The 26,309-nt window shown below is 39.7% G+C and overlaps 1 protein-coding gene across 2 annotated transcripts; it reads right to left on the bottom strand.

The window, feature by feature from the left end:
* Positions 1-801: 801 nt before the first annotated feature.
* Positions 802-25,082, bottom strand: LOC103698245 (kinetochore protein NDC80 homolog). 2 transcript variants are annotated; one of them, XM_039117182.1, is made up of 4 exons: positions 23,856-25,082; positions 10,867-11,071; positions 1,392-1,538; positions 802-1,267 (listed from the first exon to the last, which is right to left on the bottom strand). In XM_039117182.1, the coding sequence occupies exons 1-4, from the start codon at positions 24,968-24,970 to the stop codon at positions 1,061-1,063; spliced, it is 1,674 nt and encodes a 557-aa protein (XP_038973110.1). In that variant the 5' UTR covers positions 24,971-25,082; the 3' UTR covers positions 802-1,060. The 2 variants fall into 2 exon arrangements, with proteins under 2 accessions (XP_038973110.1, XP_038973109.1); XM_039117181.1 differs by having other exon boundaries at positions 10,867-11,113; positions 23,856-25,075.
* Positions 25,083-26,309: the final 1,227 nt, after the last annotated feature.

Genomic DNA, 26,309 nt, shown 5'->3' with positions numbered 1-26,309 from the left:
ACCAAGATGCCTTCCATGGAGCAGCAACTAAGCACCTACTCGAAGAGGATTCAAGGGGAATAGCAGGAGGAGCAGCTGGTGTAGACAAAGGGGCAGTTTAAATGGTGGAATATTTGAAGGATGGTGCTGGTGGAGACGCAACCGTATAAGAGGAGAGGAGGCATGGGGGAATTCAGGGGCCCGATCAAGTGGTGCTCTTCTGTTCGGGAGACTCTAGAGGAGGGTGTCGATCAAGAGGGTTCGTCGAAGAATAGGACATCATGGGGTAAGGATGATGGAGAGAGGATTTTGGGGCATTGTGGAAGGGTGGAGGAGCCCCTGGTTGTTTTTTGTTGAACCGAATAGAAAAAGGCGGAAGAGGAAAGGACTCCCGTCTCAAATAATTAATACCAAGGACACTTTTATTCTGCAACTGATCATTTGATAGTCACGTACCATAAGTTTGTTAATGGAACAGGATAAACAGCAGGATCCTTTTGAATCACTTTAGAAACTCGAAGAGTTTACTTGAACATTTTTAAAGATGAGGAATAAAGCATGAGAATCACCCAAACTCAAGAGGATGAAACTATAATTTTTTTTAATATTGAAATATGAGCAAGATTTGATCAGAGTATGGCTGAGTCTTTCACGACCCGGTTGAATTGGTGAGTTAACAAAATCAACACTCATGTTTATAGTCTTTCTATTTGTCCAAGATTTTAACTCGACCGAGTTAGTACGAGCTGTTACTAAGTTAGACCGAATTAGTACAAGTCTTTAAGAAGTTAAACATGAGTCTTGAATAGACAATCAAGCAACTAACTGAACTTCAAAATATAGCATTATGCATGATGCAATATTTGAGAGAAACATTAAATGAGCTGGAATGCAGTTGCCACCTACTGGCAACAGACCATACATCAAAATGCTAACAAAGCATTCACTATTAGTGCCAAATTATCAATTAAACAACTAAGATCATTTTGAATTGAGAAAAGAAAACACACAGCATCAAAATAACCTATGAACACATTTTAGTCTGGTGTAGCATGCTTGTTTCAGACCACAATGGCTGAAGTTAGCAACCACTTATCACTAATTTGGTCAATAGAGAGGATACAGCATCTGCAACTTCAGATAGATCAGTTTTCCTTTCAGATATTGTGGATTCCATGTATTCTTTGTACTCTGAGACAGCATCAATCAATGTCAAGAGCTCGCGAGCACACATCTGGACTTCCTCATCACTTTCTCTGACAGCATCCTCTAGCTTTCGCTCAGAGTTCTGCCAGATGATCCAGAATATGTCAATTATTGTAAACTCGTGTCAATGTCTAATTTACCAGCAACATGATGCTGGGATGTCAGATGAAAAGGAAAATGACTAAGAAAAAAAAATGACAGAATACCTTCAAAAATTCTTCTGCCTCTTTTTCCACAATGCACAACTGATGCTCCTTTGCTATGAACTCCTCTTTCATTTTTTCAACTTCAGCTGCACATTTAGATGCATAATCTTCCATTTCATTCTTCAGCAGCCTCAACCGACTTTCAGCCTGAAGAAAAAGGCACTCAGTAAAAGTTATTTACAGGAAAGCAATATCAGACTGATTTGCACGCCACATCAAACTAAATATCTGCTTTACAGTGTTGAGCCTTAAGCCTTTCCCAATATGATAACTAAAAAAAGTCGAGAGAATAATTTGTTCTGATTGCCATGCTTTGGACAAATGTAATATTTTAAAAACATGACCACCATAATAATATCCTGTTAAAAAAGGCATGATGCCCTACCCAAGTGGACACTTAAATATTATTCATCACATTCTACATAATTAAAAAACGTGGATGCAAATTTCCTATAGTTTTCAGCCATGGACCAAAGCAGAGCACATGCTGTCATCAAAATATTTTCTTTTTACAGTTGCTCAATGTTTAAGTCTCAAATTATCTAATTTTTTGAAGCATTTTGAACTATGTAAGACAAAATGGACAATGAGGAACATTGATTTCGATATTCTATTGTGCAGTTTCAAAGGCATAACTATGCTTCTGATGCCCCAAAAAATATTATGACCCATACAGGCATGCATGGACCAAACAAGAACATGGACATACAAGCACTGCACATAGACACAAAAGTCAATATAGAAGATTTGGCAGTCATAGACTGCAAGCTCCACAAAAGCTCGGGTTAGCACCCCAAGAGGAAGCTGTGTTGATTATAAAAGTTATGAAGTTGAAGATGCTGTCGATAATGGGAATCTCAAAAATAGAAATTTCCAAGGATATATTTGATGCAAAACCTTCTACCATACAATCAGCTAATTTTGCTGCTCATGGTTTCAATCAGCAATTCTGTCATGGTGTATCGTATCCAGAGAAATAGTGCATCATTAGACCTTTCTTGTTCTACAAAAGATTTCATCTTTCCAAATATGCCCTCTTCTTGGGAAGGATTGCAAGCCACCAAATCCACTCGATGCATGAAGTTCATGTGTTCATTTTCCACCATCACTAGTATGACACACTGAACCCGTAGGATTCTGCATCACATGCAAATGGATAATATATCCATTCCATGTTAGTTGGAACCTTGACAATCTAATATAACTAAAGCTATGTTTGCATCTGTTGAGTTTAGCATTCATGAAAGGAAAATTTTCACTGCTAGATATTCTGCTATGTCCAAAATAAAAGAACCATGATTTGATAGTTTCCACAATATCAACCATGCATTTGGTGATTTAGTTCAAGAAAATATTAATAACAATGATGTTAATAAAAAGAATAAAAGCAGAGAAAATCAGAGGCAAAAAAAATTAGATATCAAACTATTTTAGTAAAGAAACATTGATTGGTGATATTGGAGTGTCTTTATTTCTAATCTTTATTTTTTATTTAGAATGGCTGTTTGTTTCATCACAATGTCAAATCTATTGAAAAGCCAAAAACGAGCCCAAAAAGAAGAAGGAAAAATATAAAAAATAAATAAGTAAAGAAGAGATTTAGCAACTTGAGTTGGGCTTAAACTAACGCCAAACAACAGGAAAACCCACTTTTAAGTCTGGATTGCTTGAGGCTTTGAGAGATTAAGAGGGCTCAGCCTTAGATATCTTAAACAACCCCCAGTAAATTAGGTTAAGATTAAGCTCAAACCAAGCATGAAACCAACAGACCAACTCAACCCAACCTAGAACTGACCCAATAAATATCTACATTTCTTTATATAGATGCCATGTACCTTTTTCTTCTACATACAAAGAGATCTATTATTGTAAATATCTCTCTCCACATAACCCAAGCAAAGCCATTTTTCCTTAATTTTGAACTATTATTCTTAGGCATAGTCTATATGAAGTTTTAAAACTATACATTTATCAGTATTGCTCAGCCTGACTAACGGTCAAATCCGACCAACAAATCTAACACCAAACTGGATTTAGCTGCAGATGTTGAATTGGGCTAGTTTCGAGCAATCCCAACCCTGAGATGGGTTGGGTTCGGTTGGATTAGCATTTTTTGTACCTTTTTGTTCTACATAATACGAAGAGATCTATTATTGTAAATATATCTCTCCACATAGCACAAGCAAAGCCTTTTTTCCTTAATTTTGGATTACTATTGTTAGGTTTGGGGTATATGAAGTTTTTAAACTATACATTTATCATTATTGCTCAGCCTGACTAATCCTATCAATCAAATCCTCCCCACAAATCTAACACCAAACTAGATTTAGCTTCAGATGTCGTTGAATTGGGCTGGTTTGGAGAAATCCCGACCCTGAGATGGTTGGGTTGGTTTAGCATTAAAAACATAGAAGTTGACTTGGATTAAGGTCAACATCCAAGTTGACCCAGATAGTTTTGGAATGGAAAGTTGAACACAGTAAATGCAACCATGCATCAGCATAAATCATGCACATCCATAATAATACCAAAGTTGATGCAGGACAACTGTAAAGAGGAGAGGAAAGAAGGAGAAAGAAGAGAAGAGGAGAGAAAGAAGAAGAACCAGGCTTCTCACCTGGCTCTGGCCGTGGCTTCATACTAGGGTTTTAGAGAAAAGAAGGCTATTTTCATTCAAACATTCAATAATCCTAAACAAGTGCATGGACCCATATATATAGGGTCAAAAAATAACAAAAAGACCCCTACAAAGAAAACAATCCCATAAAGGCCCTAAAATGACAATATGCAAACAAGCTCCTAAAAAGAAACTAGTCACACAAAAAACCCTCAAAATAAGGAAATACCAAAATAAGCCCTAAAAGCTGTCAGATAACAAAATACCCTAATAAGCCCAAATAACATAAAATCACTCCCAGAATAAAATCAAGCTGGCTAGACCATCCTCCTGCAGCGACCGTAGACCCGAGTGACGGATGACCTAGCACTTGTGTCCGCACCATATGAGCTAGCATAATAACAAGATTTCCTGCAGAACTGTACTATAACCATAAAGTGTCGATACAATAGATATTGCAGAATATAATATAATACAGAGGAGCACTTAAGTATCTTAGTGAATGTCTACTTGCACATAGTTGATTTGCTTGAAGCATCCCTCTTTTTTGATGAATACAAACAAAACAAGTTGCAAGAGAAATGCCCAAAACTTTTAACACAGTTGCTTATCTTTTCCATTTTATCTATTTAAAACTTTATAAGAAATTCTGCTTGTAATGGAGAACACTTAAGAAGTGTATCATGAGGACATTGCAGAGAAAAATGATGATCCTACTAAAATAAAGTGACATGGATTATACCAAGATAAGAAAGATTAGTCTTCTAAATTTGTGCTAAAGCATTGTAACACAAATTTTTCTTTGAAACATGGATAATGAAGCTTGGAGTTACAATGCCTTTAATGCTAGGTAACATATCAAAAAAGAAATTTTACTTCAGGGTGTAACAAGGGCTGGGTTGGAGCAGACTCAACTTGATCCAACCCATGATTCTAAATCGGTTGGGCCTATATATTACGCAGTCAGGTTGGGTTTGAGTTGGTGACATCAAATTAAGGTCCATTTGGGTTTGGGTTGAAGACTCCAAGAACCCAAGCCAACTTGAACTTGATTGATTTTTGACCCGCTCACATCTCAACCCGACCGAACCCAACTATGGCACTTTTTTCTTCAACTTGATCTTGCCCAGTAAAAGTTATGGTGTAATTCACGTAGGACATATTCCTTAATCAACAAACCAACCACAATAGTGTATTAAAAAATTTAAATCATAAGATAATGGAGGTGTGCAAGATTTGAATATTACCTTTGACAAGTTAAATTGGGTAAAAATATTCCAGAGCATCAATTTGGGAGATAGCCCACCTTAACTAACCTAATCTGAGTCAACCCAAATAATGTTCAGGTCAAAATATATGGACTCGAGCTAGATCAACTTAGGATTGCATGGTTTCAATTATGGGTTGGGTATCACTTCAGCACTTAACCCGACCCAACCTACCCTAGCTACACCTCCAGGTTGATGTTGCTAGCATGGACAAAGTAGACTCGATGATACATTTGTATGATTAAATCTGAAAGGTAGAATATCAAGATTAAACCTCTGAGCTGTCATCCTTTAGGCACATAAAACCTCTGAGTTTTCATCCTTTAGGCACTTATGTGCCTACCCCTAAAGAAAAAAGATCTGAGCTTTCATGGAAAGGCCTGATATATATGGTTGACCCCTTCCCTAACAGCTTAGGCTTTGGGATTATAATGGCTTGTTAACATGGTATCAAAGATAAATGTCATGGGTTTAGATACCCTTTATGCCAATTTTTATTTAATTCACCAGTTTATCATCTTGAGGTTTCTCTTATGTTAAATAGTTCTTGATTATCATCTTGAATCATTCTTGACTTTATGCCTTCACGTGCATCGTCTGAACCACACATGAGGGCTCCTTAAGGCCTGATATACATTGTTCGCTTCCTAACACCTTAAGCTATTGAGGTACAGTGGCTACTTAACACATATGACTGTGTTAATGATGCTTCTATACTTCATTAAGGCACAATGATCCCCACTAAAAATTCTAACCATTATCTTCCTGCAATCTTTCAAGTAAGAAGTTTCACAGTTATTGTATCACAACATCTGAAAGCATGATGAACATCATATTGGTACAAGAATCTGCATTACTAAATTTACATATCAAAAATGCAAACCAAATGTAACCTGAGCCAAAGATTTAGCAGATACAGAAAATGAATAAATGAAAAAAGTAAATCTGTTTAGAAAACAAAACCATATTGCCATCAGGTCTACGACATTCTTATAGATTCAAGGAACTAAAAACATTTTTATTATTATGCAAAGACATGTATGACAAGCCATAGTTTTGCTTCGCCAATTAAATGTAAGTAGGGAAGTTTTTCAAACTTCAGATAAAATCCACATGCTTCTTGGTATCTTCAATCTTTTATAGAATATCCCACCACCACCCTTGAGCAATCTCAAAGGATTTTTGAGTTCATTACAAAAATTACATTTTCCACTAGCATTGTCGAAGAATATGGTGCTACATTCCCCTTTAATATGCCAGAGATTGGGATTTTAACCTTGAGACAGTACTTAAATATAATCAAAACAAATTAAAATTTTTAGTAATTAGAATTGAATGGAAATGTCCCAGTTTGGTTATCTAATTCCTTCTCTTGTGGATACAGCATAATACCATGTGACCGTGTTATTATCATCGATCACAGCCTTTACAGATCTGAGCTTCTGAAGCAAACCTACATATTAGATTGCTAGAATGTCGATTCCCCAAGCTTCTAGCGCTACATCCATTCCTGCCTTCTAAAGAGAAAAAGTGTTTGTTCTAGTATGATGCTTATATAACTTCATGAATCATGACAGAATGATAGCTGATGCCAGCCCAAACAGAATTGACAAGTATATTATGGAAAATGCAGATCAAATCTCAATCTAAATGTAACCTATCCAGTCCATGATCCATTTCAGGAACCCCTCCAATTGATTGCATTATGATAAATGACAGTCTACGAGTTTCGCATCCTCAAGAAATCAAGAAATTGTAGTCCTTTAATAGGCAGTTGGCAATTCATTTCTCTGACATTTATGGTCCATTTTTTTGCCTCAAGGTAATAAACCCAGAATTTCTCCCCTCAAAAGCAAGAGATGTAAAGAAGAAGTAAATGAATCAAACTGGTGAAGAGACCCATTATAGATATAAGAAATTATATTTTGAGTTGTTATGCTGATGTTGCGATTAATTTGACCCAGGTCACCAAGAACTCTGTCAGATGCAACTCTGGTATAATGTCAATCCCCTTGTAGGTTTTTCTAAGTAGTCAGCTTTAGAGCCAATGCCCTGTTTGCTACCCACAATCTTAGCTGCTTTCATAGTCTAATTCTTCATTTTCTGTCATCTCTGAATTCCTAGTTAAGATGTTCACTGTTTAGAAATTTAAGTGTCTGTTTGGTTTTGCATCTGACTCCTGGCCCTGGTTTACCTACATTCTTTTTCTGGTTTTGAGGACATAACGCAGCTTTATTCCATTTCTATATATAGAAAAAAGAAATTCATCTCCAAGATGCAGCAGAAATAGATGGCCCTGCCCTCTAGTACCTACCTGGTAAAGCTAAATTGTCTAAAAGTATCAAATAAACTGTCTATTCTTTGTACATCTAACATTGGAACACCTCAATTACAAGATAGTTATCTACAAAGCCATCTTCCACTAGACAATTACTTTTAGACATAGACATCTTGGGTTGTTAACACAGAGATTTCTTTGGTCATCAGGCCCAATGCAGTGTAATCCATAAATTAGTTAGGATTTGATCCTTGCGTAAAATGTGTTGACAGTGGTAATCCATTGACATGTTTCATCTTCCAAACCTAGATGCTAGTAATCTATTGAAGCTTCTGATCTTCCTTAAGGCTTGATATACATTGTTGACCCCTTCCCTAAAAGCTTAAGCTTTTGGAGTGTACAACATTTCTAGCCCTGATGATCTTGGCATTTCTGTTTCACAACCGACTAGGTTTGTGCAATAAAATCAAAAGGTTCCAACACAAACTTCAGAATTTAAATTTGCTACCCTTTTACCCAAAAAAGGATCCAGTTTATTTACCAGGTATCTTTAAATTTTAACACAACAGGGTCATCAGCTACAGTTACAAGAATGTAAGTCAATATTGCAACTTTACAAATGGTAGTGAAAACTTCAAGAAGATTGGTGACAGCAACAAGTGTATATTTGCAGGGCAGAATAATAGCAATACTTCAGATATTAACATATGAATAAAAATTGGAGGAGTCAATAGCTGATTTGGTATAGTCACTAGGGGTTGGGTACTAGTGGTTTGGTTTCAAGTGCTGCCTTCACCCTCATATAAGTAGGTGGGGCCAAGTGTTAATACATAGATTTACACATACATAAAACCCAAGCAGGTCAGTTGAGGTTGCTCTGCCCGACTCATCACCCAATATTAATCTCTGGTAGGGTCATATCCAAACCAGGAATATGCGATAAACCGTTCAACCCATCCAACCTTAGTGGCTCAACTGCTCGAATTAGTCAAACCACTTGGATCAAAGAGTCAACTACCCACACCGATCAAAAAGAAAAAAAAGGGAAAGAAACTATATTCTTTCTTTGGTTGAAAAAAGAAAATATAATCTCAAAAACCAAACCCTAAACCCTTGAATATTGCAACTTTACAAATGACAGTGGGAACTTTAAGAAGTTGGTGGCAGCAACAAGTGTTTTTTTCGCAAGTTAGAGTAATAGCGATACTTGAGGAGTCAATAGTAGAATTTTTGGTAAAGTCACTAAGGTTGGATACTAGTGGCTTGTTTTCAAGTGCTGCCTTCACCCTCATACAAGTAGGTGGGGTTTTGCATCCGCGACCTTCCCCTCCCCCCACCCCCCCAAAAACCCAAGTATTAATTATATACATATACACATACATACAGACATGTGCATGCCTATATGTATGCATGTATGTATGAAGAAAAACTTGAAGTTAATAGGATGAGCAGTTCACTAGTAAGTAATGAAGCTTAATAGTGGAGGAACAACCTATTCGCATTAGTATTAGAAACCCAAGCGGGTCTATCGGGTTGCTCCACTTAACTCGTCAGGTAAGGTTGTATCCAATCCTAGGAATATGCTAAAAGCCATTTAACCTATCCAACTGTAATACTATTTATAAAAGGAACCCCCTCCGGGCCCCTGTTTCTAAAGAAACAGGGGACCGGAGGCGGAGCCCCACCTCTGCGACTCTCCAACCTCCGTCGGCCTACCCCAATCTGCCTCTCTCTTCCTTCCTCTCCCTCCCTCCCTCACTCTCTCTTCCTTTTTTTCTTCTCCCCCTCCATTGTTGGTCTCGGTTTTGTTGTCAGAACCGTCCCGGTACAGCTTGGGACACCCCAAACTGAGCGGTTTAGAATGGTTCCACCAACCATGAGATAGAGCTTTGTTCGACTTGGGAGCAGGAGACAGACTCCTGTTCCATCCCGATTTCCTACAGGAGCTAGAAAATCTAGCCTCCAACGGCTATTTCAAGACCCCCACACCTCTTTTGCCTCACTGCCGACAGATTTTGCCGATGACCACCACTAGACCATCATTGGTTTCTTCTCTTTCTCCTCTTTATTTCCAACGGCCTTGGCTCACAGTGCTCATCGGAGATTCAATTGAACACTCGCTGGAGTCTTAGGTTCGAAGAGAGATTGTCGAAATTATTTGAATGTATGTTTGGTTTTGCTCGCAAGGTAAATAATGAAACTCTTTTTCTAAATTTATCGGCAAATTATAAAATTATTATATTAATAAATTTGAATCATATTAGTCATGACTCATGACGCATGAATTTGATGGATGGTATTTTATTACAGAATATACTTTATTTTTTAAATATTATGATGATGCATGGTCATAAATATTGAACTCGTTCAATTGATTCCGATATCGCATAATTTCTTATATTTTTGTTGGACTGAAACATGAACTACATGATTGTTTTGAACTCTTAGCCTGACTATATTAAGGACCCCACCAATGGAAGTTAATACGTTGATACTTGATTAGTCCTAAACATTATGTCACAAGAAGATGCGCAACATACCGCAAATAAATACGCAGTCCCGAAAGATGATCCTACCACAAGGAACATGTGGTCATAGCTCATGGTTAACGAGATGAATTTGATGATCTGAAAGAATTTGGATTTATGAACGAAATTTGATTTTGAGAAAGATTGAATTTGGCATGTGTAATATTTTAACAATGCTGCATATAGAAAATTTGGTTTTGAATTGATAGATTCCATATACTTATTTTCTGTAGATAATTATTTAATTTATTGCCTGATTTATCTAGCTAAAGTGTTCATTGCTTACTGAATTGCTTACCAAAATAGTTTTCTAACTATTTTTCTCAATTTTTATTTTGGTATATCTCAATACAGGTTGGTATACCTCGGTACGGACCGGTACGCACCTCGGTACACCTCAATATAGGTCGGTACATCTAGGTACGGGGCTTGTACTAACTTGAAGTTAAGTTTCATACCGATTTTCTTCTGGTACGGTACGATACACCCTGTATCGGATGGTACGGCAAACCATGAAGAAAATAGTTTTTTATTGGAAAGAATCCCATATCTAGATGACTAGGATTATCTATGTTTACTAGTATGTAGGATCATAAAAGATATTTCTTTTGGCAAATAGTGGGCTTATACAAGTTATCCATTAACTAAGTTTTAATACTGCTGAAAATGAAAGGAAAAAGAATCATGTTCCTAATTTTTATGTTTCTAATTAGAGAATGAAGAAATATATACCTAAAAAAGAATTTAGAGTACAAAAATTATTGTATAGAGATTACAGACTCACATCATCAATTTTGAATTGAAGAGCTGCAAGCCGATCCCTCTTCTCCTCTAGCATCTTAGCATTTTCCCGTGATTGTTTTTGTAGATTTATTGATTCCTCCAATTTCGAGACGGATGCTTTCTTTGTATCCTCAGCAAGAGCACTAAGTGCAGGTTTTAGGATAGTTTTGTAATTGGTGCCCAATACTTCAGCTGGAGAAGAACCTCTAGCATTCAAGGCATATTGAAAATCATTTCCAAGTTTTAACCTTCAAAATGGTAGAAGATAAAATGTCAAAAAGCATCAAGTCGTGACCACAAACAAGCTGATAAAAAATAGGAATCAAAAAGAAAATAATAAAGAATGCAGATATTAGAATAAAAGTGATGCAGGAGCAACAGGCAAGTTCATATGTATGAGAAAGTGGTGGGATATCCTAGGTTACAAATATCATATTGTAACCCTCACCAGGATCCTTTGTAATTAATTCTAGGTTACAGAAAGTGATACAAAAGCCAATTGTAGAGTTCAAAAATTTCAAATGAATCCCTAAGTTCTTAAACTGACAAGGGTTTTAGGATTTTAAAATAATAATTAATTTAAAAAAGGTTCAAAACACTAATCTTTCTCAAACTCCAGATGTCAAACAATATAGGATTTAGAGATTTAAAACATTTTCAAACTAGATTTGTTTTAAGGATTCAAAAGAACATGTATACTCGAAACAGAAGTACAATCTAACTCAAGAATGAGAGGTGGTAAAGAAATTTTCTCAAAGAAGGAACACATATAAACTCTAAAGGAACGCCAAGACTTGAAAAAGCAATTTAAAGACATGGAAAACTTACTCAAAGTTCGGTGCCAAAATAAAACCATAGAATCCTAGTCTGAGCTTTCCTATCTTAGGAAATGCACATCCTCTTCTTCCTCTTTTCTTCCTAACATACCCCTATTGACCTCTTCTTATAGGCATGGAAAGCAAGTTCACGTGATTCATTAGGTCAGTTAAATAGTCAATCCAAGTAGGTCTAGCAGGTCAATTGGGTGAGTAGGTTAGATAAGTCAACACAACCTCAAGAAACAGGGTTTATTCACATGAGCTTTTTCAAGAAAATATTTTTGTTCTAAAAATTTACTGAATGACTAAATGGATGTTGTTAACAATATAGCCTTCCCTATAGCCTAGTTGGTCATGTTAGTATAAAGCAAGCTTTGTTTCCCCATGGGCTCTTCATGAAGTCCCATCTAACCTGTTTTCTCCCATGTGCTTGGCCATGGCCTCCTGCATCAACATGCCGATAACCACTCCTCTGCCTTCCATCTTTCTGCATCAGGCCTAGGATGAAGGCACCGACATTGCTGCCTCCCTATTGGCCTTAAGTCACCACAAATTCTTAAACAAAATTAAGTATGTACTCCAGAATGAAATGAGAGGGAGAAATATAGAGAACAAAAGAACAAAAGAAAGAGGGTCACACATATTATCCTGCCCATTGTTCTTAAGCAACAAAGAGGTCATACTCTGTGAAAACTCCTTTTTCTCCATCTTGTTCCATCCCAAAGTTGCTTGTTTTGTACTTCTGCCAATGAAAAATAGATTGAAATCACCAGCATCGTATTCTTGTCTAACCTCGCATCTAAACATCCCCAAGACTACAGATGCACCAATATTTGGTATGTCACTGCATTGCTTTTGGAAATTGTATCATCTTTGCTGCAGAACTAACTTACAAAAAATCAGCTTATACCAACGAAATGTATATCCATGGGGTTGGAGAAGTTTGAGCTTAAATGATAATTTAAGAGGAATATTTCAGCCAAAAAAGGGCCAAATTTCCAACAAGCTTAACCTTAGATGCAAGGTTATTCCACTTTTATAAAGATGTGTCACAAGTATTTTTCAGTATGTGGTGAAAGAAGAATTATGTTTGTATCAAGAACAAGTAGTAGTTATATCACCATGAAAAAGTGATTTCCGTTTCACAGTGGTATAATTTAATCTATAGCAGCTGTACTTGTTTCCAAAACTATCCAAACAAGCCATCAACCAAAACCTACTTTCCTGCTCTTGAAGCCCCTTCTTCCTATCCCATTCTTTACTTTTAATCACTTCCACCTCTCCTACATCAGTATATATGATTTCCTTTCCTTTGATTAAAATATGTTGTTTCATAAAAAAAAAAAGTCTCCATCTTTTCACTCTTTAAAACACCAATTCATGCCCAATGATCAAAGGACTTTCTTTCTTCTTATTTTTTGCTTGAACGTTGAAACAAATTACGGAATCACCAAAGACACTCTTACATTTCCTGGGCTTCTATTTCTTCTCCAAAGTCATCGATCCTACCAAGAGAAAAGCCGCGCAGGACTCCATAAACACTCAGGAGAAGATAACCCCTACTTTTAGCTGATATGGCAAAACAGGGTAATGGAGAAGACATTATGTTAAATAAATTTAAAAGAGTGTAAAGTTAAATATTTTGAAGAATAATATCATTTTGAAAAAAGCCCTCTAAGGAAATGTCTAATTAAGATAACATGTAAATCAGGAATTACCTCCCATTTGAATTCAATAAAAATAATCAAAAATCCAAATTGCTTAACAATGAAAGATTGATTCTCCAACTTTAGTACCAATTCCAATTTTCGGGTTGGCACAAAATAGCAACTTCTAAATGTTAAGGTATTCCGCACACCTTAAAGCCTCATAAATTCTAGAATATCCAAACACTGCTAAATATGAAGGTTCATAAAAGAACTGATTTACATGTTAGTTTCCAAGAAATATCATCTATTTTATTGCTCTTAAGCACACTGCACATCAATAGATTTATATTTCTCTAAGCATATAGTGGATTATCACATCATACAGATACTTCATAGGTGCCTTATTCCTTCTTTTCTTTTTTTCTCTCTTTATCTCTTTTTTTTCTTTTTAAGAGCCATGGTTCCTCTCTCCTGAATCCAAACTTACTCACAAACCAAACTTGTTTTTAATTTAATTAAACGCTTTCCTCTATACTTCTATCTGAGCAGCTAACTTGATCTTCACCTCATCAGTCAACACCATATCATATAAAAATAACACAAATAGCAATGTCTTTCTACATATCAACACTATGTCCATCTCCAACAAGTGCAATTACTGGGTTACATTTGACCAAGGTTTCAAGATTCAATTACATTTCAGTTTCAAGCTGCCATGTTTCAGTGTCGACAAGTTTGACTATAACAATAGTTTCAGATCAAATTTTGAAGCTTCGGCTAAAAAAAAAAAAATAATGAAAAATTAGGAAAATAAGAGAAACAAAAGATGCCAAGGAAACATATATGTAGTTTTGAATTATATTGTATTGTCAGCAATCATCAAAGATACAATTCCTGTGTTTTTGGATCTCATGCCTGAAAGTATGAAAATCATAACTCTTCGAAAATCAATGAAATGTTATAAAAGTACGTTTGATAAAACCTTTATATCAAGGTTCGCTGTACCGATCGGTACCGGTCGGTACCAAGCGTACCATATCCGTACCGATGGGTACCGGTATCGGTACACCAATGTCGGTACGCCTGGCGTACCGCATACCGTACCGTACCGACACTCGGTACGCCTATACTAGTGCGGCACCGGTACGGGGTTCGGTACCGGTACGGCGAACCTTGCTTTATATACTACCATAGAGCTATATATGAATGTGAAATTTGATACAATAATTACCATCATATTAATCATCTATCGATATAAATGTAGAATCTACTGAGTATAAAAAAAGTCTAAGATTACCGAGGATTTAAACTTAGGAGTGGCAACTTACTCTACCCATCGGCTACCCAACCTGACCTGACCCTAATGGGGTGGGTTTTACCTGACCTGTAACAAATCCAGAGCAGGTGAGGGTAACATAAAACCTGCCCCGATCCCCATCCAAAAATATGTAACTCTTCAAAAATTCCCTCCCCACCCTTTACCATAGTCACTTCACTCGTGAGAAAGATTGAACATATGAAAGAGTAGATGCCATGATTTTAATTGACTACTTTTTTTAGTTTAAAGGACAATAGACTTCTTAAAAAATATATTTTTGTTTGTTATGTTTCTATTATTATTGAAAATTTGATCCTTTATACTCTATATCTTCAACTCTTATTTTACTTAGTGTTATGTGAAGTACTAAGGTTTATTTTTGTATTCTGTATTATTTGTTTGATTTGTATAAAAAAAATTTATTTGACAGAAAGCATAAAGCTGGGATGGAAGAAATGGAACAAAAGAAGAAGAAATGGCAGTAAGATCATTCATTTTTTCTTATGTGTCCAGGCACAAGGGAAAGGGAGGCGAGCGGCTATGAAATACAGCATGATCCAGCCAGTACAACATAGGCACAACAGAACATCACCACAATTTGTGACAAAAAAAAGGTAGATGGGACTACACTTTACCCAACCCGATCCATCCAACCTACCCCATCTAACTCTAACTGCCCCGTCCATCCCCAAGATGAGTACAAGCAGGTATAGATAATCGCCTATCGAATACCTGACTCATTGTTGTCCCAATTTAAACTAGGAACTAGCAAACCCAAGCTTAAATATTGTGCGTAGACTTTTATCCTACATCTATTTCAAGATTATCTTAACGACCCAAAAGATCTCTAGCGTGCTAAGGACAAGTATGCATCTAAATTTGGATACCTCTTATCTAGTTATTTTTCTCATAATTAACCTTATTCTCTAACTTTAACGGCATTAATAAATTGTGACTTTTCTAAATAATGATGTCATTATCTTTTATTTTAGGACAAAGCAACCTATTTACATGCTCCAAGGATACCAAATATTCACCCTCATCGTTATTTTGAAACTTCAATACAAAAAAATTAATCTAACGTTGAATGTCTCGACGCCATATTGTGATAAAGAATTTGATTTGTTGGGAACATTAGATGTAATTGCATAGAGTATAAAGAATGGGCTTGCAACTTGGAGAAAAGACAAGCAATAGTCTTGATGGGGAGAAAAGTGGGCCCCCCAACGCACGTGACTGAGGAACCCAAATCCGACGACGCACGTGATCTCAATAGACATAGCCTCAACAACCATGAGCCTGACAAACACGAGCTCAGCAAACGCGCCCCGACCGAGCAAAGCCCGCTCGACCTCGAGGCTAGAAAGGACCCAGTCAAAACCCACAGCCGACTCCATCGAAAATCAAGCTGATCTCCAAATCAAAACGGCTACCACATTCTCCGTATCCGGGATCGACCTCCGCAATCTAAGCCGCGACAGCTGTCGAATTCAAATCCTTCCGTTCTCCACTGAGGGCCAGCTAATTCGAATTTCTAGGCCAATTAAGGTAACGTATTTCAGTCCGAAATTTTCGCCATAACGCCTGATAGCCTGTAACTGCCACACCACCTCCTATAAAGAGGAAAAACTCCAAGAAGACGGGGACTCTTCCTCCTCCACGCCTGGGCTTCTCCACAAAAAACTGTCTCCAAATTTCTCTCTGACTTAAGCATCGGAGGGCCTTTGCCGGAACCCCCGGCCCAGGCTTTTTGCAGGTTCCCCGGAGGTAGCCGTCCGCCGCCACCATCTCCCGGAGACAGCCTTCTACAACCGCTCGCGGCGAAAGCTCCTTCTTTTGGTCCGCGATCACCCCCGGGTCCCATTTCCAGCAAAAACAAGTCTCAAATGCAAAGGCATGGGTCTTAACATTGCCCTGAAAGTCTTCAAAAATGCATAGGCCAAGACACACAAGTGCAAGCTTGAAGACATAAAAGAGAAAAACAAACATTCTGAGAATAAGGTTGTAGAAGAAGAAACCACCCAAAAAATAAGGTTGTAGAAGAAGAAACCACCCAAAAAAGATCAAATAAGGCTGAAAGATCATATGTTATCAACCATTTAAAGATAATAAGAAAACAACTACTTCAAGAAGGTATTTTTATTCAGTAGAAAGGGGACATATTATAATCAGGCCATGAAGGCAAATTGATGCTAGTGCAACAGATTGATAGAGAAATTAAATATAGAGATTCGATGTCTAGGATTTTGTAAGTATCTTTGTATGATACCAATGAAATACTTTGATGAGAGCACAAAAGTGCGATCTATACATCACTTAAATTAGTATTATTGCTAACAAATAATGATAAAATTGCCGCATTAATATTATATTTTTGTGGGGTGCAGGTGATCGGAAATCAAAGCTAAAATGCACATTGGGTTCAAAAAAAATGCATCACTATAGGTGACCAGCCAACAGCATGGGACGACCCCAGTTGCACACTAAAAGGAGGTCAAGTTCAGCGGTCCACTTCGTCGCAGCTTCATTTTCCCTTCCCAGCATCTCGTGCGACCCAGCTTCTTCTGCATCTTAGCCCAAGCACCAGCAGTCCGTCTTCTCCGCTTGTGAAGCCATCTTGCACCCGAGTTCCAGCTACATCAGCTCCTACGTGTTCCAACCAATCCCAAGCGTTCAAGCCCAGCCGGTCAGCATCCCATGAAGCATTCCTTCCGAACCAGTCTACCCAGCATCCACGAGCCTCCCAGATTCCGCTTCTCCCGCGAGTGATCCTCCACGTCCAGGAACAACAGCAAATCCCAGGATTCATGATCGTCCCAGCGCATGTGATCAGCTCCATCTCAAGCTCATCCGCGTGCAGCCCAACATCCCGTGAGCAGTCTCCATGTCCCAGGTTCTCCCAGTTCTCAGCAGTCCACGCACCCCAGCATCCCGTGAAGCTTCCGAGTCCATCCTCCCACGCGTCCCAAGCTTCACCGCGTCCGAAGATCCCGGCATCTCCCGATTCCAACGTCCGCGTCCACACTTCTTCCTCCCGGCCGTCCGCGTGCAAATCTTCCGCGAAGATCCCGCATCCACAGCACAAATCCAGCCTTCCGTCTTCCTCGCAGCCTCCCGGATTCGCAATCATCCGAGTTCATCCATCCGCGTCCGCCCGTTTCTTCCGCCTCTCAGCCTCTCCGCGTCCGGGATACTCGGTAGCCAGCATGAGAGGAGCATCCCGTGGGATCAGGGATTCATCTCAGCTGGTCTTCATCGCGTGCGAGGAAAAGGGGGACTTGATACCTATCTCGGCTGGCAAACAGAGGGAGCTATATATCCCTCATTCGGAAGAGACAGGGGGGGCTCTCTCGGGTTCAAAGAAAAAAACAGAGAGGAGAGTCCCATTGAAGAAACAGGGGAGCCCCTGTTTCCGAAAAAGAAAAAAAGAAAGAAAATGAAAGGGGGATTAATGTTTTCAATGAGTGGCTAATTTCTTAGGGAGGGTGATGGAGGAACCTTTGATGTATTGCTCTTTGAAGTAAACTCTAAACTTTTGCTTTCAATGGTTTATATTTATTGATATGTTCTTGATTCATGCGTAGTTATTTCATAGATAGATCTTTAATGGATTATGATTATTGATATATAGATTGCTTTAGTATTTGATTCGTCGTAGACGTAGAAAGCACGACGGATGCTTAGAAATTGAGTTCATATGTTCATGAAACATATACCATGATTAGATCTATCCTACATTTAATCTTTAATCAAGAACCATAGAGTTTATTCCTTGGATACAATATCATCAAGGGGGATTCCAGATCCCTACCATCTTTATTTCATTGAATTTTGTTTATTATTCTTTGCATTTAATTTCTGAAAACCAAAACATCATTTTAATCCACAAATTTATTTAACTGAAAATTACATCTAAAAATTATGCTAATAATCTATAGATCGTTCCCTGAGGATTCGACCTCGGACTCCCGAGATTTTACTACTTGTGCGATTCTCCTGCACTTGGGAGAACAATTTTATTTTTGCATCAAGTTTTTGGCGCCGTTGCCGGGGAACGGCTGATTTATTAGTATAATTTTAGAGTTAATTTTTAGTAGATTTAATTAGTACCTTAGTACTTAATCTGTTTCTTTCGAAAAAAAAATTGAATCTTTATTGCTGTTTTTTTTATTCCCTGCACAGTCTGCATCAAACTCTGATATCTGAGTAATCCACCGTCTGATTGCACTCAAATTTCGTCGGCTGCTGTAGGACACATGTTTCTTTCATCTGAACGGTCTGATTGATATTCTGATACTTTTACGACCATTAAATTAATATAAACTTTACTGCTTTCTGCTTTGAATTTTCTGTGTTTAATTTTTTTTGGTTTAGAATCAGAATTTTATTATCATCATATCTTATTAACCCTTGTTGCTACTTGAAAATTGATAAGAACTTTAAGAAAAGATCAAGGGTAGTCATTAAAAAAAAAAAACAAAACAAAAAAAAACAAACAAATAAATAAACTCTGAAATTTTGTATGCTAGGTTGGAATAGGGACAACACTGGACGTCTGAGTCGACAACCTTTTGACAATTCCTTAGGACACATCTTTGAAATTCCTTCGCAGTATCTCACACCTTGTGAGATGGCAAATTTTCCTGATGATGTAGGAAGTCACCATGGTGATGAAGGTAGACCCCCAGTTATGACACTTCGACAATATTTACATCCCACTAGGACTAGTCAACCTTCATGCATGATTATTCCTGAAAATGTGGGACACTTTGAAATCAAACCAGGGGCAGTTGAAATTGAAAATCCACAGGATGGCACAATTTTTAAAGTAAATGGACAAAGATTAAAACCTTTTCTTGAGAATTTTGCAGATGAAGAGGACTCCTTTTCCTTGGGGGAGCCTTCTTATGACTGAACATGAAGGCCAAGGTATGTGTATATTAGTTAGAATTAAATTTTTTATTTTATTTCTAGTTTTCTTCTTATTTTGTAGGTCTTCTTTTCTGGAAATCAACAGCTCAAGGTATTCTTCTTCTCTCTATTATTTTCTCTATTGTCTCTAATATATAATTTTCTTGCATTTTTTTTACATTGAGGACAATGCAATGTTTAAGTTGGGGGAGGAAAATATTTTGATCAAAAAAAAAAAAAAAACACTTGTTTTTGCATTTGATTTATTCTATTACTTTCTTTTCTGAGCAAATGCACATGTATTTTCATATTGAGTTTGTGCAACAATTAAGGCAAGGAACACATGCATACTATGATTGATCAGAGACCTATTATTAGAGCCCCACACGTGTACTTAATGACAATAGGAAAGCCTCAGGAGTTCATATTTGTTAACTGCATTTTTGTTAGCCTTATCCATAAAAGAAGTATGAGTATCCTTGTTCGTACCATAAGGTTCAGAATTTGGTTTTCACATAAAGATAGAGGTTGAATATCCCGACTAGATTACTTAGGTGCCTTATGATCCGACCTTGGCTGACCTATAGTCACGATGCAGTCACATATATAATAAAAATATCTATATGGTTCAGCCTACCATCTCTTTTCTTGCATATATATTAAAAAAAAATAATAATAATACTTATGATGACAAGTCTGGCCTCGTGGCGTAGTCTGGTTCGAGTAATTAAGCCCGAGGGGTGTTTCACCTAATGTCTTGAGCCAACTGGATCGGGGGTCATTGGCTGAAAGCTCGCTACATGGACCTTACTAGAGCCTAATGGGGTTGGATAGCTGTAGTTGTCATGTGTATTGAAAAAAAAAAAAAATTGAAATAAAAATAAGCATGAATGAGTTGGTTAGGCTGAACCTAGTGACATGTGGTAATGGCTGGTTTGACTCCATTGTATTGGACCTCTGTGTACCCGGGTTGTTTAGTTGGGATTGATAGCTCTTTCTTTACTTGCAAACCATTCTTGACAAATTTAGACAACATGTGATATTCTGAAAATTTTATGGATCAGGTTCTAATAAATTGTAGAAAACACTTGTGAACTTGAGTAGTGCACCTAAAACTCAGGCGGTGCCCTGTTGTGGTGGAGGTATTAGTACTCTGAGAAAGTCATGCGGTTTGATGCACACTTCACTTTTATATTTCCTTGCTTTGACAGTTGCCATGCTTGAAAATATATATCAATTAATTACATGTGTATTAGCTTAGGATTTATTTCATATTTTTAATCTCATGTCATACCATTCATGATGTTTGTCGGTAACGTCCCTGAAAATCCTCACGAGACAACACTCGTCCACTAGGGTAACCTAGGGGTTTAACGGCTTGTTGCACGTGCTAAGTGCAATCGTGATTCCTACGAAAGTGAGTACATATCTTAGTTTTATATCTTTAGCTTCAATAAAAAGTCATAGGTTAAACCATACCTTTTGCACTCTCATTCTATTATCTGCTCATTAATTGCTAGAGACTAGCAATAAGCTAGTTGGGGGGTGTGATGAGAGCACAAAAGTGCGATCTATACATCACTTAAATTAGTATTATTGCTAACAAATAATGATAAAATTGCCGCATTAATATTATATTTTTGTGGAGTGCAGGTGATCGGAAATCAAAGCTAAAATGCACATTGGGTTCAAAAAAAATGCATCACTATAGGTGACCAGCCAACAGCATGGGACGACCCCAGTTGCACACTAAAAGGAGGTCAAGTTCAGCGGTCCACTTCGTCGCAGCTTCATTTTCCCTTCCCAGCATCTCGTGCGACCCAGCTTCTTCTGCATCTTAGCCCAAGCACCAGCAGTCCGTCTTCTCCGCTTGTGAAGCCATCTTGCACCCGAGTTCCAGCTACATCAGCTCCTACGTGTTCCAACCAATCCCAAGCATTCAAGCCCAGCTGGTCAGCATCCCATGAAGCATTCCTTCCGAACCAGTCTACCCAGCATCCACGAGCCTCCCAGATTCCGCTTCTCCCGCGAGTGATCCTCCACGTCCAGGAACAACAGCAAATCCCAGGATTCATGATCGTCCCAGCGCATGTGATCAGCTCCATCTCAAGCTCATCCGCGTGCAGCCCAACATCCCGTGAGCAGTCTCCATGTCCCAGGTTCTCCCAGTTCTCAGCAGTCCACGCACCCCAGCATCCCGTGAAGCTTCCGAGTCCATCCTCCCACGCGTCCCAAGCTTCACCGCGTCCGAAGATCCCGGCATCTCCCGATTCCAACGTCCGCGTCCACACTTCTTCCTCCCGGCCGTCCGCGTGCAAATCTTCCGCGAAGATCCCGCATCCACAGCACAAATCCAGCCTTCCGTCTTCCTCGCAGCCTCCCGGATTCGCAATCATCCGAGTTCATCCATCCGCGTCCGCCCGCTTCTTCCGCCTCTCAGCCTCTCCGCGTCCGGGATACTCGGTAGCCAGCATGAGAGGAGCATCCCGTGGGATCAGGGATTCATCTCAGCTGGTCTTCATCGCGTGCGAGGAAAAGGGGGACTTGATACCTATCTCGGCTGGCAAACAGAGGGAGCTATATATCCCTCATTCGGAAGAGACAGGAGGGGCTCTCTCGGGTTCAAAGAAAAAAACAGAGAGGAGAGTCCCATTGAAGAAACAGGGGAGCCCCTGTTTCCGAAAAAGAAAAAAAGAAAGAAAATGAAAGGGGGATTAATGTTTTCAATGAGTGGCTAATTTCTTAGGGAGGGTGATGGAGGAACCTTTGATGTATTGCTCTTTGAAGTAAACTCTAAACTTTTGCTTTCAATGGTTTATATTTATTGATATGTTCTTGATTCATGCGTAGCTATTTCATAGATAGATCTTTAATGGATTATGATTATTGATATATGGATTGCTTTAGTATTTGATTCGTCGTAGACGTAGAAAGCACGACGGATGCTTAGAAATTGAGTTCATATGTTCATGAAACATATACCATGATTAGATCTATCCTACATTTAATCTTTAATCAAGAACCATAGAGTTTATTCCTTGGATGCAATATCATCAAGGGGGATTCCAGATCCCTACCATCTTTATTTCATTGAATTTTGTTTATTATTCTTTGCATTTAATTTTTGAAAACCAAAACATCATTTTAATCCACAAATTTATTTAACTGAAAATTACATCTAAAAATTATGCTAATAATCTATAGATCGTTCCCTGAGGATTCGACCTCGGACTCCCGAGATTTTACTACTTGTGCGATTCTCCTGCACTTGGGGGAACAATTTTATTTTTGCATCATACTTCGCGGCCAGTGTTGCAATAACATCAGATGATGGCTGTCAAATTATGAATTCGCAATATAGAGTTTCCTACAGTTTATTAGCCATAACAGAATTCTTTCTTTTTGGTTGGTGTTGGGGGGTGAGGGTGTTAGACTATTTACACAATTACACTAAGTGCAAAAGAGTGCAACACAAGAAAAGAACAGATGAGGAATGAACTGGGAGAAAGCCTTTACCACTTCCTCATATACCCAAACAAGTTAATAAAGTTGGATAGCATGAGCACAAAATGCAAATTATAATTGGGTGTAGTCAAGATGGAGTAGGAGTGCTCATAACAAAGGTAAAAAAACTTTAGCACAGAAACATATCCTTCTCAATTTGTTATTCCTTACATCCTATAGGAGGTATAGCCTTTAACTTCCCTCATAGAGTAAACCGGTAAAGGATGCAAAACTTTTCCTCTTACTTTTCATCACCTGAGATCACAATTACATAAATGCAAAAACTTTCCATCTATCACAACCACTTCACTAACTTAGAAACAATTAGCTACTTTTAAAATGCAACCCACAAATTACTACCCCTTTTTTGGACCATATCGACTTCTCTGTTGATTAAGCAGCAGAGGAGGTTCAGAACAGAGACTTATCTACTGACTATGATTGAATTTGATCAGAATATGCATACATGCATAAATGCTTACATATATACGTGCATACATACATACAAACATGCATCTATTGTGTTCCTGGATGCAAAGTCATTACCAGCGAGAAAAACCAAAAATGCCATTAGGTAAGCCACCCAATATGCAGAATCATGAATATAGATTTATTTTACGCAGCCAATATAATGAAATCATCCAAAACAAAGTTAGTACTGAAGAACGGGTTTTATTTTAGTCTACCTGCAGGATAAGATGTTATATGTATCAAAAGAAACAAGAGGAGAAACGGATTATGCATAATGATTCCGATTGTTTGTGTAATGAGATCATAAAAAGGAGATTACTTTCTGATTGCCTGATTGCAGTGTTCTGACAGCACCTCAAACTCATTGAGCTTTCGCCCAACCGCCGCCTCGAGCTCCCATGCCTTCTCCTCCAGCACATTCCTCCCACTCTCTGCCTCCGCTATGTCTCTCTCAACAGCCTGCAGCTCCCTCTTCATCCTCTCCGCATCCCTCACGTTCACAGTCTGTGCATCTATCCTCTTCTGCAGCTCCTCGTTCTCCTCGCAGGTCCTCCTGATCTCCTTCTCCTTGGCTTCCAGTTCCTTCTCCCAGTCCCCCAGCGCTGACTCCATCGCAGCCACCTTCCAGCCCCAGGTGTCGACGACTGCCTGGAACTTCTTGACGTCCTCCACCAGCACGGCACGCTCGCGCTCGAGGGAATCGCGACGGGAGGGGCCTGAGGTGAGGGCGCGGAGCTTGGCCTCCAGGCCGTTTGCCTGCTTCTCGAGGGCTTCAACGGCAGCGGTGGCATTGGTGGCCTGGTGCTGGGCCTTGCGGAGATACTCATCGTCGAGGTCGGCGACAGCGTCGTCGTCGCCGCCGATGAAGAGGGAGTAGCTGCGGGCGACGTAGAGGAGGAAATCGTTGGTGGAGGTCGTGTCTGTGCGAGGGGCGAGGTCATCGAAGACGCGGGCGAGCTGGACGAGCCAGTAGAGGACGGAGAGGAGCGGGGGCCAGGCGTGGGGGGTGCCCGGTGCCTTGAGGGCGGAGCGGTTAAGCTTGATGGGGCAGTGGAGGTGGCGGAGGAGGGCGGGGAGGTCGTCGTCGAGGTCGGCGAGGGGCCAATCGAGGCGGGCGAGGATGAAGCGGAAAACGTCGGTGATCTCGCGGCCGGAGGGGAGTGGGGGGCGGAGGGAGGTCGGGGCCGAGAAGGAGGAGAGGTAGGCGTTTACGGATCGGAGGGCGGCGGACTGGGAGGAGCGGTCGGTGAGGAGGGCGGAAGCGGCGGAGGAGGGGCGGCCGCCGGCGGAGGACGGCCGGCTGCTGCAGAGGCTGGCATCGGAGTCCCGCCCGCCGCCGACGTCGAAGGGGCGGCCAACGTCGAACGGCGCCGCCCTCTCGGGGAAGCCAGTGATGGAGGCCTTAGGTAACCGCCGGCGCCCTCCTCGCTGCATCCCTTCCCTTTTCTTCTCTCGCTGGTATTCACTCTTTCCCGCTTTTCGTCCCAAAATCTAAGGTGGGTTTTGAAATTGCTGTGCGCTACTTCCAGTTTTGATGCCGCATAGAACTGTCCCCCGCCGCCTCTTCCCAAGCGCCGATACACCGAAATAACGGACCCCTCGTCGAACCGTTATGTCCGTTTATGCCGGAAAGAAAACCCGTTACCTAACCAATTTTCTTTATGGCATCAAAATTCTAATATTTTCTAAGTTGTTCTTTAATTTTTTCCTGGTAATTAGTATTTTTAGCACGCAGTCGTGGCAGCACGCCACCCATGCGGACTGGCACCTATGCCTCAGTCGTACTACCGGCCGTTATCTAGCCATTATTGCACGCCACGTCAGGCCAAGTAATGACAAGACGGATCGACTGCTCAGCTCTTCTCCAACCAACCTCAAAGTCGTCCGAACTCCGCTCCGATCTTTGTCCAGATTTGGCGGCAATAGATTAACGCTAGAGGAAGGGGTTTCACCAGTCCCCATCAATGTTGATACCCATCGAAGAGAGAGACAACAAGCATGAAGTCACGAGGAGCCCGCATCGCATCGCATGCTTCCCAATGACGTGCTCTGATCTCCCAAGGGTCATTGTAGAACCTGGATCTACTTCGCCGGGATAACCCACTGCATCGATGAAAAATGAACAATTTAACCTGCTCACTCAATAGGTGCAGGCGCTGACCGTGGCGATCTAGGGCCTGCAACAGACAGTGGCATGACTAGAGCCAGTCCAACCGAAATCCCGCCAGCCTAACTACCATTCTCAGTCGCTAGTGCACAGCATGCATCTGGTCAGCCACTGCTCCCAAGGTCGGGACTCGGAGCGGTCTCCCTAGAGTCTGCACACCTAGCGATGCAGTCCTAATCAAGAGAAGAAATGGTGTGCTCCAAGCCCCCTTTCCGGCGAGGACTCCAATCCGACCTATTATCCCCTCGCCATTTCTATAGATATAGATAACTAGATCATAGCCTTCCATTAAGATGAATGATAATGGGTCCAATATTACAATTGAACATGCAGGACGCTTCCGTCTGGTGTTTCTCTGAATACTGGAATTATCCTTCATTATATGATGGCTTTTTGAGCTATCTAATTGTGATTAGGTTGGCCGAGCCTTCCTCGGGCCTGATCATACATTAGGTAGTGTTATCGAGTTAGTTTATTAATGGTTGGACCTAACCAAGGTTTTCAGTGGAGGCCTCCGCCTACTGATTACCACCCTGGGCAAACTTGATTACTATAAATTGTTTAGAGAAACAATTGGTAATGTACCTACTCTTAGATGCACATGGG

Source organism: Phoenix dactylifera, unplaced genomic scaffold (genome assembly GCF_009389715.1).
Source record: "Phoenix dactylifera cultivar Barhee BC4 unplaced genomic scaffold, palm_55x_up_171113_PBpolish2nd_filt_p 000188F, whole genome shotgun sequence".
Taxonomy (NCBI): Eukaryota; Viridiplantae; Streptophyta; class Magnoliopsida; order Arecales; family Arecaceae; genus Phoenix; species Phoenix dactylifera.
Note: the sequence above shows the minus strand (reverse complement) of the source record. Positions and strands in the feature narration are given on the sequence as shown.

What these genes read in the sequence shown, in the direction of transcription:
- LOC103698245 (XM_039117181.1), bottom strand. Translation starts at nt 24,970, where the DNA reads ATGCAGCGAGGAGGGCGCCGGCGGTTACCTAAGGCCTCCATCACTGGC. An exon ending in TTCAATTCAAAATTGATGAT is followed by an intron (nt 1,539 to 10,866) that starts GTGAGTCTGTAA and finishes CTTTTTCTTCAG; the next exon opens with GCTGAAAGTCGGTTGAGGCT. An exon ending in AGGCAGAAGAATTTTTGAAG is followed by an intron (nt 1,268 to 1,391) that starts GTATTCTGTCAT and finishes ATCATCTGGCAG; the next exon opens with AACTCTGAGCGAAAGCTAGA.